This window comes from Coturnix japonica, chromosome 4, assembly GCF_054131305.1.
Source record: "Coturnix japonica strain WE chromosome 4, WE-NBRP24, whole genome shotgun sequence".
Lineage (NCBI taxonomy): Eukaryota > Metazoa > Chordata > Aves > Galliformes > Phasianidae > Coturnix > Coturnix japonica.
The window spans coordinates 62,438,156-62,450,797 of NC_140666.1; the positions used below are offsets into that span (position 1 = coordinate 62,438,156).

At 47.7% G+C, this 12,642-nt stretch overlaps 2 protein-coding genes and 1 long non-coding RNA gene across 5 annotated transcripts; 1 reads left to right on the top strand and 2 right to left on the bottom strand.

Moving 5' to 3' along the window:
- Nucleotides 1–815: 815 nt before the first annotated feature.
- LOC107313628 (alcohol dehydrogenase 1-like) lies at nucleotides 816–5,474 on the bottom strand. Of its 2 annotated transcripts, none has more exons than XM_085547086.1 (9): nucleotides 5,362–5,474; nucleotides 4,669–4,770; nucleotides 3,280–3,421; nucleotides 2,918–3,005; nucleotides 2,594–2,813; nucleotides 2,219–2,479; nucleotides 1,821–1,956; nucleotides 1,170–1,308; nucleotides 816–1,045 (listed from the first exon to the last, which is right to left on the bottom strand). In XM_085547086.1, exons 1-9 carry the CDS (start codon nucleotides 5,377–5,379, stop codon nucleotides 1,021–1,023), a joined length of 1,131 nt encoding a protein of 376 aa, XP_085403212.1. In that variant the 5' UTR covers nucleotides 5,380–5,474; the 3' UTR covers nucleotides 816–1,020. The 2 variants fall into 2 exon arrangements, with proteins under 2 accessions (XP_085403212.1, XP_085403213.1); XM_085547087.1 differs by having other exon boundaries at nucleotides 2,219–2,507.
- Nucleotides 5,475–6,762: 1,288 nt separating this feature from the next.
- Nucleotides 6,763–11,271, bottom strand: LOC146761099 (alcohol dehydrogenase 1-like). 2 transcript variants are annotated; one of them, XM_085547084.1, is made up of 9 exons: nucleotides 11,159–11,271; nucleotides 10,467–10,568; nucleotides 9,217–9,358; nucleotides 8,855–8,942; nucleotides 8,534–8,753; nucleotides 8,159–8,419; nucleotides 7,761–7,896; nucleotides 7,117–7,255; nucleotides 6,763–6,992 (listed from the first exon to the last, which is right to left on the bottom strand). In XM_085547084.1, the coding sequence occupies exons 1-9, from the start codon at nucleotides 11,174–11,176 to the stop codon at nucleotides 6,968–6,970; spliced, it is 1,131 nt and encodes a 376-aa protein (XP_085403210.1). In that variant the 5' UTR covers nucleotides 11,177–11,271; the 3' UTR covers nucleotides 6,763–6,967. The 2 variants fall into 2 exon arrangements, with proteins under 2 accessions (XP_085403210.1, XP_085403211.1); XM_085547085.1 differs by having other exon boundaries at nucleotides 8,159–8,447.
- Nucleotides 9,808–10,482, top strand: LOC146761100 (uncharacterized). The gene is made up of 2 exons (XR_014945947.1): nucleotides 9,808–10,055; nucleotides 10,188–10,482. It is a non-coding gene; the product is annotated as an uncharacterized LOC146761100 (long non-coding RNA).
- Nucleotides 11,272–12,642: the final 1,371 nt, after the last annotated feature.

Here is a 12,642-nt window from a genome sequence, read left to right on the forward strand (position 1 = left end):
AAGTACAGCCGGGCAGCCTGTTCTCCAGCCCTGCTGGTTCAACCCAACATCAGTGCGGTGAAGATCAAGTTCTGCCATGCTGCTGTCAGGAGGCTGAGCGCTTGGTGTTCTCAAACCTTTGGGCTCTTAGGACAGCGAAAGTGGATTTTGCATGATTTTGAACTGGTCATATCTGAAGAAGTTTTTTGTACTTTTTTCCCTATATTTTTTTACTTGCTTTTTTTGTTTTTATGATCCTCCACCCTGAAGACTACTGTTATAATCTGTAAAATTCCTGCAATAGAAGTGCCTCAGAAGCACCATGTATCTGGCACGTGTTGGACAATTTCTCTCTCTGGCCCTTCTATCCACACTAGTAAGGATTTATTAAACCTTTTTTGAGTCCTCTTGAGCTCATGATTTAGCTGCGTCATGGCTGTTAGAGAAAAGTGGTTTTGTTTCCACGGAAAATATTTTCTTAGGTGCCACTGAGAGCTGAGACAATATTCCACTCTTGTTTCTACTGAATCCACATTATTGTAGATGGGACCAGTCACTGCAGATGGGATCTGATGTTGAAATGAAAGTTGGGTATGATGAGATGTGTCAGCAAGTGACATGGAGTGAATGAAACACACGGTGATCCTGAGAGAGGAAAGACTGGCAGTGGTGCAGATGCTCTGTCCCTTGGTCTGAGTCACAGCATTCAGCCAGCTGAGATACTGGCCGAGGTGGATGTGTATGTGCAAAAGTGTGTGAGGTGTTTGGTGTGAAAGTGTGCAAAGAATGTGCAGCTCAGAAACATCAGCACCTATTGTTTCACAGCACTCTGCAGGAAGAGTTTGTAAGACAGCCTTTATTTATAGAACTGTTTTCTCAGGAGAGGATGGGCGCAGGAGCGCTGGCAGCAGCAGCACAGCTGACAGGATCCTTGTGCTTCTGTCTGTACACTCCATGAAAGGCAATGGGGGAGGGAAGGGCCCACACAGGGGGGCATCTGCTGGACTGTGTGCTGCATTCGTGCTGCCCTGATCGCATCCTTCAAAAGAGCAGCACAGTGCGGATGCTAGAGAGGGAAAAATGGAAGGCAGGAGTTACAAGTGGTGCTACTGGCTGAGTTGACGTGATGACAGAGATGCACCTTCAAGGCTGCTGTGCATCACTCGTGCTAGTCAGAATCAGGATCTCACCTTTTGCCTGCACGGAGCAATTCAAATCCCTCGTTGATTTGAGCAAACGGCAGCGTGTGTGTGATCAGCAAGTCGGAGTTAAATTTCTTCTCCAAGTAGCTGGCAACTAATTTGGGGACGGAGTCTCTCATTTTCCATCCTGGAAATGGGAGAAATTGCATGCAGTGAATAACTGGAAAAATGATGCTTTGGTAAAGAGACCCTGGTGGAGTTTGTTGGTGCCTGAGTGTTTAAAGTGGGTCAGCAAGCTGATAAAATATCTGCAGATTTATTATTGTTACATGCTGTCTTACATGTACCTTCAAACACAGAATGTTCTATGATTCTATTATTCTGTGTGGAATATTTTTCATGATGTGGAATTTCACTGTTCTTTTTCGCTTGTGGCTTTAACATCTGCAGCCTCCAAAGAAGTCTTTCTGGGTTGCTGCCAACCTTGAAATCCTCATAATATTTAAGAGGCAAGTGGATAACAGCTACTAGGTGGAGTTTGTTTTGGGATGGAACTGAGTGCATTGCTGAACCATGTAATTGCACTATCAATGAAAGCATTATGTGTGTGTCCTGGTGCGTATTTATTCCAGTGAAAACTGGGAGTTCCCATGAAGGGAGAAAATTAAAATGACTAAAACTGCTTTCCCGGCTTCCTACCTCCAAGCAGAGTGCCTTTAAAGGTGCGCCCACTGAGTAGAAGGAAAGGATCAATGGGAGCTGTTGAACCAGCAGGTGGTTCCCCAATCAACACACAGACGCCAGTGTTCATATTGCAAGAGGCCAGGGCAGCAATCTGGTGGGACAGGCAAGCACAGCAGATGAATTGATCATAAATGCTTCAGTTTCCTGCAGGTTTGGTGACTCCCTGGTACCTAATAACAGAGGCTGTTTTCTACACCAGCCTTGGTAAGCTCTGTACTTATTTTGACCCTCCTGGATCATTTCTCCCCAAGCAGAATAGCCTGAAGCGCAGTCAGCACACAAGATACCATGTGCTGTGATGGAATTAGTCTGATGTGATTCTGAGAAGGAGGATGTGCTAAAATGTCACGTACCAGGGTGTCTGTGGTCCCAACAACCTCAAAGGAGTAGTCCACACCATGACCGGTCATCTCAGTGAGCACCTGCTGGATGGGCTTCTTGAAGTCTTTAGGGTTGATGCACTCGGTGGCTCCCATCTCTTTGGCCTTGGCAAACTTGTCCTTGTTGATATCGATGGCAATGATGCGGGATGCTCCAGCTGCCTTGCAGCCCATGACAACAGGAAGGCCAACTCCTCCAAGGCCAAAGACTGCACAGGTGGAGCCGGGTTTTACCTGCATGACATGGGGCTGGGTTGGTCTCCTGTGTGAGGAGGAAGTTTCTGTTGCGTTTTTGAGGATGTGAAAGTGGATGTGGGGTGCTTAATTTCAGCACATCTGAATACCAACCTTGGCGGTGTTGATGGCAGCCCCGTATCCTGTGGGAAAACCACAGGCAAGCACACAGACTTTGTCCAGAGGTGCAGCAGCATCTACCTTGGCCAGGGTGCACTCAGGCACAACAGTGTATTCTGCAAAGGTGCTGTTCCAGAGGAAGTGGTGGATCTGTTTCCCTTTGCAAGTGAACCTGCTGGTCTTGTCAGTTAGCAGATTTTGTGGTTCAGTGAAGCTGTTGGAAGCACATGCATGTGTTGTTCATTACATACTGTGTGCATATCAGAACTGATGAGAGCTGAGTGTGTCTGGGCAAAGAGTTGGTGAAAACAGACTCACTGTGTTTTCAGGCAGTAGTTGGAGTTGGGATTCTTGCAGAAGATGCATTCTCCACACTGAGGAAGTGGAGCAAGGATGACTTTATCTCCTGGAATAAAGCAGATTCAGTGTTAAGTGCCTCTAAGTCAGCATCCTGTTGGTGTGCCTCAGATGAGTTTTCTGATCACAGCACCCTGCTGTGAACTCTCTGCTTTCCCTGTCCACAGAACCTGTTCAGAGCCTGCCTCAAGCACTTTGTGGTATTGATGAGGAAAGTGTGTGTGATAGTGCAGCACAACTGGTGTGCAGCCAGAGGGAAATTCTGATCTCTGTGCAGCCTTACAGACTTTGAGAGCTGAGTCCTGGTTGCATGCGCTGGTTACCTGGTTTCACAGAGGTCACTCCTTCTCCAGTGCTCTCCACTATCCCAGCTCCTTCGTGGCCGGGGATGACTGGAAATTCTAGAACAGGAAATGTACCATCAAGAACGTGGTCATCTGTGCGACAGATCCCTGTTGCCACGATCTGTTAGAGGTGAAAGTGCAGAGAACATTTGGAATAATGTTGATTGGCTATGAGACCCTCACAGCCTTTACTGTAGGAACTTTGAAATGCCACATAAATGCACTTTTGTGGTTTTTTCTCTACCTGGATGCATATAGATCTGTGGGCCCCAATGTTATTTGCCCCAGGGTTATCAATTATCTGGCTGATTTCATCGTGGGTCCACTCTTAATTATTTTCCCATATTTGGAAAGACTGGAAATGTTCCTTTCTAATAGAAGGTGGTAAACATCTCAGTTGTCATGAAGAACGAGAAAGGCAATCCTGGTAATTACAGGTCTGTCAGTCTCACTTCTTTGCCTGGCATAATTGTGGTGTGATTATTCTGAGAGATATTGTAAAACACTTGAAATGCTATTGGTCATATCCAATATGGGTTCATATGGAGAATATCCTGTGTGATGAATTAATCTCCTTTTATGACATGGCTAACCCCCCCAGCCCACCCTCCCTCCCAGCTGACCAAGAGAAGCCTTCTTAGCTTTCAGCAAATCTTTCATTGCTCTTTCTTACTTTATTCTTCTGGACCAAATATCCAACATGCAGCTAGACTGAAACATAGTTCAGTGGATGAACATCTGGCTGATGGGCTGGGATCAGATGGTTATACTAAATGTGGTCCTAACTGCCTGGCGATGAGTTACTCCTTCCTCATGAGGGGAGCAAAGCAGCAGGTGCTGAGCTCTGCATGATGGTGGCAGGCTCCAATGAAATGCAGTGGAGCTGCACCAGGAGAGGTAAGACTGTGTGTCAGGAAAAGGTTCTTCACCAGAAGTTAGTCACACATGGAACAGTCACTCCAGGGTGGTGGTCACAGCGTAAAGCTGCTGGTGTTCAAGAAGCATTTAGACTGGGTTCTCAGATATAGGACTTGAATTTGGTGTGGACCTATGTGAAGACAGGAGTTGGATTCAATGATTCTATTGTGAGTCTCTTCTAGCTTTGGATACTCTGTGGTTATTTGATTCTAGAAACAGCTTGACCACTGTGGATCCCCATGACTGATCCAGGAAATTGGGAAGGAGACAAATATTCCTGCACACTAAACTAGGGAAAGACTGAGCTTCAGAGCACCCAGATTCCCAATGCCAACATTCAAGAAAAACTACCGAAAAAAATATCCCACAGCAGAAGGGGGAACAAAATGAAAGTGAGAAAGAAAACAAACAACAAAACAACAACAAAAATAAGAAACAACATGCTTTTACCTTGACACGCACTTCATGTGCCTTTGGAGGTGCAACCTCTATCTCCTCAACAGAGAGTGATTTGCCCGCTGCCCAGGCAACTGCAGCTCTGCATCGGATAACCTGGGAGAATGGAAGCGGTGAGGCTGTGTGAGAAGATGCACCTCTGAGAAAGAGGAACTGATTAAAAAGAAGTAAACTGATGGTCTGTCAAACTCTGTCAATAGCTCAGCTCCAAGGAAGTACTAAACGCTAACTCTGCCCTGGCCTGTGCCCTTCCAATGACCAGTTCAGCATCCTGTTCTTTTAATGGGATCCTGCCGTCTCCCTTTTGCAAGCTGATCCCCAGAGGAGGAGAGGACCGAGGCACTTCTGGAAGGATACTGAGTGTCACAGCGCAATCCTGGAGAAGGAGTGTGGAGCAGAGAAGCTGCTGGCATCCAGGCAGCATTCATAGCAAAAGAGCTACTCAGTTTCCAGTGGGAGAAAGCTGTGAGAAGCCCCCCCCTTCCCATGCTGGGTAAGCTACTGCCTCACGCAGATACTGATGTTCTGCAGCTATATGGGAGCAGAGGCTTGTGTAACTCAGAGAGGTTTGAGTGAGAGAGGGAAGTCAGAGAAAGGATGGTCTGCAGCCCAGGTGTGCTGGCTGAGCCATTCCCAGGGTATCTCAGTGCGTGGGGGGAAGGAAAGAAGGCAGCAAGGTACCCTTACTTTTCCAGAAGTGGCCATGTGGTCTGAGAGGAGCTGTGTCCAGCAGTGGCAGAGGATGGAGGCTTGGTGCCGTCTGTCCGTCCGGACCCGTGTCTTGCGGGGAAGCCCTGAGTGCAGCTGTGCACCGCTGGCTGCAGGTGTAGGCAAGGCAGGGGCATGCTGGGAGTCCTGGAGGAGGGCCAGAGGAAGCTCAGAAGAGAGTGGGAGAGGTGGATCTCCTGGATACGGGGCTGGGCGCTGAGAGTTTAGTGAGGGGGGAGGAGGTGGGTAGCAGCAGTGAGGTACCGATGGTTGGCTTCCTTAGACACCACTTGATGCCAGGGGAAACCTTTGGCCTGGCTGCAGTTTGACCTCAGTATTTGTGAAAGGATTAATAATTACAAATCGTAAAAGATAACTGTAAAACATGATACAGTGAAGTCAGCAGTGGGAGATTGTGCTTGCCATTGGAAAAGAGGCCCAAAGCCCAACTTGCAAGTCATGTGGGCACTCTCAAGCTTCCCCAGACCAGGGAGGCATTGCTAATGTGCCTTTTAACTGGCTGAGCTGTCCCCTGGGGCTCTGTGGCCCTGTTGTGTGACTGTGGTTTCAGCCCTGTGGAAGTACAGCTGGGCAGCCTGTTCTCCAGCCCTGCTGGTTCAACCCAACATCTGTGCGGTGAAGATCAAGTTCTGCCATGCTGCTGTCAGGTGTTCTCAAACCTGTGGGCTCTTAGGACAGCTAAAATGGATTCTGCATGCTCTTGAACAGGACAGATTTGAAGAAGTTTTTTGTACTTTTTTCCCTATCTTTGTTTTGTTTGTTTCGATTTGTTTTTTTTGACCCTTCACCCTGAAGACTGCTGTTATATTCCATAAAATACATGCAATAGAAGTACCTCAGAGGGACCATGTATCTGGCACATGTTGGACAATTTCTCTCTCTGGCCCTTCTATCCCCACTAGCTTGGTTTTATCAAACATTTTTGAGTTCTCTTGAGATCATGATTTAGCTGCGTCATGGCTGTTAGAGAAAAGTGGCTTTGCTTCCACAGAAAACGTTTTTAAGGTGCCACCGAGAGCTGAGACAATATTCCACTCTTGTTTCTACTGAATCCACATTATTGTAGACGGGATCAGTTACTGCAGACAGCATCAGATGTTGAAATGAATGTTGGGTATGACAGACTGTGTCAGCAAGTGACATGGAGTGAATGAAACACGTGGTGATCCTGAGAGAGGAAAGACTGGCAGCAGTGTGGGCTCTCTGTCCCTTGGTCTGAGTCACAGCATTCAGCCAGATGAGATGGTGGCCGAGGTGGATGTGTATGTGCAAAAGTGTGTGAGGTGTTTGGTGTGAAAGTGTGCAAAGAATGTGCAGCTCAGAAACATCAGCACCTATTGTTTCACAGCACTCTGCAGGAAGAGTTTGTAAGACAGCCTTTATTTATAGAACTGTTTTCTCAGGAGAGGATGGGCGCAGGAGCGCTGTCAGAAGCAGCACAGCTGACAGGATCCTTGTGCTTCTGTCTGTACACTCCATGAAAGGCAATGGGGGAGGGAAGGGCCCACACAGGGGGGCATCTGCTGGACTGTGTGCTGCATTCATACTGCCCTGATCGCGTCCTTCAGAAGAGCAGCACAGTGCGGATGCTGGAGAGGGAAAAATGGAAGGCAGGAGTTACAAGTGGTGCTACTGGCTGAGTTGACATGATGACAGAGATGCACCTTCAAGTCTGCTGTGCATCATTCGTGCTAGTCAGAATCAGGATCTCACCTTTTGCCTGCACGGAGCAATTCGAATCCCTCGTTGATTTGAGCAAACGGCAGCGTGTGTGTGATCAGCAAGTCGGAGTTAAATTTCTTCTCCAAGTAGTTGGCAACTAATTTGGGGACGGAGTCTCTCATTTTCCATCCTGGAAATGGGAGAAATTGCATGCAGTGAATAACTGGAAAAATGATGTTTCGGTAAAGAGACCCTGGTGGAGTTGGTTGAGTGTTTAAAGTGGGTCAGCAAGCTGATAAAATATCTGCAGATTTATTATTGTTACATGCTGTCTTACATGTACCTTCAAACACAGAATGTTCTATGATTCCATTCTTCTGTGTGGAATACTATTCATGATGTGGAATTTCACTGTTCTTTTTCGCTTGTGGCTTTAACATCTGCAGCCTCCAAAGAAGTCTTTCTGGTTTGCTGCCAACCTTGAAATCCTCATAATATTTAAGAGGCAAGTGGATAACAGCTACTAGGTAGAGTTCGTTTTGGGATGGAACTGAGTGCATTGCTGAACCATATAATTGCATTATCAATGAAAGCATTATGTGTGTGTCCTGGAGTGTATTTATTCCAGTGACATTTGGGAGTTCCCATGAAGGGAGAAAATTAAAATGACTAAAATTGCTTTCCCGGCTTCCTACCTCCAATCAGAGAACCTTTACAAGTGCGCCCACTGAGTAGAAGGAAAGGATCAATGGGAGCTGTTGAACCAGCAGGGGTTACTCCAACCAACACACAGACGCCAGTGTTCATATTGCAAGAGGCCAGGGCAGCAATCTGGTGGGACAGGCAAGCACAGCAGATGAATTGATCATAAATGCATTAGTTCCTTGCAGGTTTGGTGACTCCCTGGTACCTAATAACAGAGGCTGTTTTCTACACCAGCCTTGGTAAGCTCTGTACTTATTTTGACCCTCCTGGATCATTTCTCCCCAAGCAGAATGGCCTGAAGTGCAGTCAGCACGCAAGATACCATGTGCTGTGATGGAATTAGTCTGATGTGATTCTGGGAAGGAGGATGTGCTAAAATGTCACGTACCAGGGTATCTGCGGTCCCAACAACCTCAAAGGAGTAGTCCACACCATGACCGGTCATCTCGGTGAGCACCTGCTGGATGGGCTTCTTGAAGTCTTTAGGGTTGATGCACTCGGTGGCTCCCATCTCTTTGGCCTTGGCAAACTTGTCCTTGTTGATATCGATGGCAATGATGCGCGACGCTCCAGCTGCCTTGCAGCCCATGACAACGGAAAGGCCAACTCCTCCAAGGCCAAAGACTGCACAGGTGGAGCCGGGTTTTACCTGCATGACATGGGGCTGGGTTGGTCTCCTGTGTGAGGAGGAAGTTTCTGTTGCTTTTTTGAGGATGTGAAAGTGGATGTGGGGTGCTTAATTTCAGCACGTCTGAATACCAACCTTGGCGGTGTTGATGGCAGCCCCGTATCCTGTGGGAAAACCACAGGCAAGCACACAGACTTTGTCCAGAGGTGCAGCAGCATCTATCTTGGCCAGGGTGAACTCAGGCACAACAGTGTATTCTGCAAAGGAGCTGTTCCAGAGGTAGTGGTGGATCTGTTTCCCTTTGCAAGTGAACCTGCTGGTCTTGTCAGGTAGCAGGTTTTGTGGTTCAGTGAAGCTGTTGGAAGCACGTGCATGTGTTGTTCATTACATACTGTGTGTATCAGAACTGATGACAACTGAGCGTGTTTGGGTAAAGGGTGGGGAAAGAAAACTCACTGTGATTTCAGGCAGTAGTTGGAGTCGGGATTCTTGCAGAAGATGCATTCTCCACACTGAGGAATTCCAAAGAGGATGACTTTATCTCCTGGAATAAAGCAGATTCAGTGTTAAGTGCCTCTAAGTCAGCATCCTGTTGGCGTACCTCAGATGAGCTTTCTGATGACAGCAACCTGCTGTGAACTCACTGCTTTCCCTGTCCACAGAACCTGTTCAGAGCCTGCCTCAAGCACTTTGTGGTATTGGTGAGGAAAGTGTGTGTGACAGTGCAGCACAACTGGTGTGCAGCCAGAGGGAAATTCTGATCTCTGTGCAGCCTTACAGACTTTGAGAGCTGAGTCCTGGTTGCATGTGCTGGTTACCTGGTTTCACAGAGGTCACTCCTTCTCCAGTGCTCTCCACTATCCCAGCTCCTTCGTGGCCTGGGATGACTGGAAATTCTACATCTGGGAAGATACCTCCTAGAGCATGTTCGTCTGTGTGACAGATCCCTGAGGCCACGATCTGTTGGAGTGGAAAGACTGGATGAGCTGATGAAACAACAGGCTTTCAAAAGACCAAGCTGGTGCAGCATTTTTTGTGGGTGCCACCCGAGTTGGTGCTACGGCCTTGTGCTGGTGTCTCCGTGCTCAAGCCCAGCACAGGCCCTCAGCTCATGCTGAATGCTTTGTATGGCTTTCCTCTGTGCATTGCTGCAGGGCTATGGAGGTTTTTTTGCTGGCATGTCTCTGGCTTTTGTGAATGGGTATTCCCAAGTGACTGTCAGACACGTTGTGTTGTAATTTTGAGGAGTGCAAAGTGCTATGCCATGCAGTTGTTATTTGATATTTGAGTGGAGACTGTTCTTTTCTGTTTACCTGAATATCATTGGTGCCAAAAGCTGGGGAGAGGTCTGTGGCACGTAGGGCACTGAATGGTTACTGATAACTTACAGCGGTCCACCCTCTCAGAGCATTGCTGTACATATCTGTGTGCTTCTGTCTACAAGCTGGCACATCCAAAAAATTGTTTGCAATTAATTCAAATATTAATCTTTTTCCTAATAAATAAATAAGTGCAGCTCTCGTTAGTGCTGTGATATCCGCGGTGATGATCAAGGGACAGCATGGGTTGCACCACTCACTGGATTTTGTAGTGTGGAAGTTGCTGTATTTTATCCCAGTGCTCATAGTGTAACATAGCTGTCATACATGGGAGCCTGGTAAGAATGGGACTTTGCTGACATGTTTATTGTCAATGGTAATTGGTTCTCAGGTGGCAAAACTGCACAGTTTCATTCCTATAGTTCTTTCTGGTTATTTCTCTGCATCTTTTTGTTTGTGTCAATCTCCAGCAACTCTTCCCGGATGCTCTTTTGAAACAAAAGGTGTGGGAAGTGGGAAATCGTATGGAAAGGGAGCAGCAAGATCTGGGCTGAGCTGCATGGTAAGATGAACCAGAAGCCAAGCACAAACCCTGATGATCAGTAACATCCTTTACTGCAGTATCTACATATAATGTGCAGTGCAGAATGCAAGGAAGAGGTGACCACACAATGCCAGGCAAACAGTATATCCACAAGAACAGCAATTTCCATGGGAGAGGGAAATAAAGAATTAAAACATGCTTTTACCTTGACACGCACTTCACGTGCCTTTGGAGGTGCAACCTCTATCTCCTCAACAGAGAGTGATTTGCCCGCTGCCCAGGCAACTGCAGCTCTGCATCGGATAACCTGGAAGAATGGAAGCGGTGAGGCTGTGTGAGAAGATGCACCTCTGAGAAAGAGGAACTGATTAAAAAGAAGTAAACTGATGGTTTGTTGACCTCTGTCAATAGCTCAGCTCCAAGGAAGTACTAAACGCTAACTCTGCCCTGGCCTGTGCCCTTCCAATGACCAGTTCAGCATCCTGTTCTTCTAATGAGATCCTGTGGTCTCCCTCTTGCAAGCTGTTCCCTAGGGGAGGAGAGGACCTAGGCACTTCTGGAAGGATACTGAGTGTCACAGCGCAATCCTGGAGAAGGAGTGTGGAGCAGAGAAGCTGCTGGCATCCGGGCAGCATTCATAGCAAAAGAGCTACTCAGTTTCCAGTGGGAGAAAGCTGTGAGAAGCCCCCCCTTCCCGTGCTGGGTAAGCTACTGCCTCACGCAGATACTGATGTTTTGCAGCTATATGGGAGCAGAGGCTTGTGTAACTCAGAGAGGTTTGAGTGAGAGAGGGAAGTCAGAGAAAGGATGGTCTGCAGCCCAGGTGTGCTGGCTGAGCCATTCCCAGGGTATCTCAGTGCGTGGGGGGAAGGAAAGAAGGCAGCAAGGTACCCTTACTTTTCCAGAAGTGGCCATGTGGTCTGAGAGGAGCTGTGTCCAGCAGTGGCAGAGGATGGAGGCTTGGTGCCGTCTGTCCGTCCGGACCCGTGTCTTGCGGGGAAGCCCTGAGTGCAGCTGTGCACCGCTGGCTGCAGGTGTAGGCAAGGCAGGGGCATGCTGGGAGTCCTGGAGGAGGGCCAGAGGAAGCTCAGAAGAGAGTGGGAGAGGTGGATCTCCTGGATACGGGGCTGGGCGCTGAGAGTTTAGTGAGGGGGGAGGAGGTGGGTAGCAGCAGCGAGGTACTGATGGTTGGCTTCCTTAGACACCACTTGTTGCCGGGGTTTGTGTGGCCTGGCTGCAGTTTGCCCCCACTATTTGTGAAAGGATTAATAATTACAAATCGTAAAAGATAACTGTAAAACATGATACAGTGAAGTCAGCAGTGGGAGCTTGTGCTTGCCATTGGAAAAGAGGCCCAAAACCCAACTTGCAAGTCATGTGGGCACTCTCAATCTTCCCCAGCACAGGGAGGCATTGCTAATGTGCCTTTCAACTGGCTGAGCTGTCCCCTGGGGTTCAGTGGCCCTGTTGTGTGGCTGTGGAAGTACAGCTGGGCAGGCTGTTCTCCAGCCCTGCTGGTTCAACCCAACATCTGTGTGGTGAAGATCAAGTTCTACTGTGCTGCTGTCAGGAGCCTGAGCACTTGGTGTTCTCAAACCTTTGGGCTCTTAGGACAGCTAAAATGGATTTTGCATGCTTTTGATCATGACTGAATTGAATAATTTTGTTGTACTTTATTCCCTTGCTAGGTATTACTGAATGGAAGGAGGAAGGAATTGGGCATGGCTGAACAAGGAACTGCTACTCAGGTTGAAGGAAAAAATGGAAATGTATAAGCAGTGGAAGCAGACTTGTTTGCCTGTAAAGAATGCACAGATTCCCTTTGAATGTGCAGAGATGGGATCAGGAATTCTACGATTCATCATGTCTGACCAACCTGGTGGCCTTCTATGATTGAGTGATGGCAGTGGTTGACAAAGGAAAGGCAATTGATGTAATTTACCTGGACTTCTTCAAGGCCTTTGATATGGCACCATACCACATCCTCATTTCTAAACTGGAGAGATACAGATTTGGAGGCTGGACTATTTGGTGAAAAAAGAATTGGTTGGATGGTCACAGTCAGAGGGTTGTGGTCAACAGCTCCATGTCCAGATGGAGGCTGTGATTGGTGCGCTTCATCATCAGTGACCTAGACTGTAAAATCAAGTGCATCCTCAGCAAACTGGCTGATGAGATTGAGTGGTGCAGTTGTTACAACAGAAAGAAGAGACATCATCCAGAGGGACCTGGACAGACTTGAGAAGAGGGCCCATGAGAACCTAATGAAGTTAATTGCAACAAGTGCAAGGTGTTGAAGTGGGGTCAGGGTAATCCCAGATATGTGTACAGACTGGGAGAAGAGCCCATTGAGAGTGGCCCTGTGGAGAAGGATATGAAGG

Coding starts and splice junctions, on each gene's coding strand:
- LOC107313628 (XM_085547086.1), bottom strand. Junction 3,422..4,668: donor CACATGAAGTGCGTGTCAAG/GTAAAAGCATGT, acceptor CACCTCTAACAG/ATCGTGGCAACAGGGATCTG. Junction 1,046..1,169: donor TTGCTCCGTGCAGGCAAAAG/GTGAGATCCTGA, acceptor TTCCCTCTCTAG/CATCCGCACTGTGCTGCTCT.
- LOC146761099 (XM_085547084.1), bottom strand. Junction 7,897..8,158: donor TTGGGACCGCAGATACCCTG/GTACGTGACATT, acceptor CTGTCCCACCAG/ATTGCTGCCCTGGCCTCTTG. Junction 6,993..7,116: donor TTGCTCCGTGCAGGCAAAAG/GTGAGATCCTGA, acceptor TTCCCTCTCCAG/CATCCGCACTGTGCTGCTCT.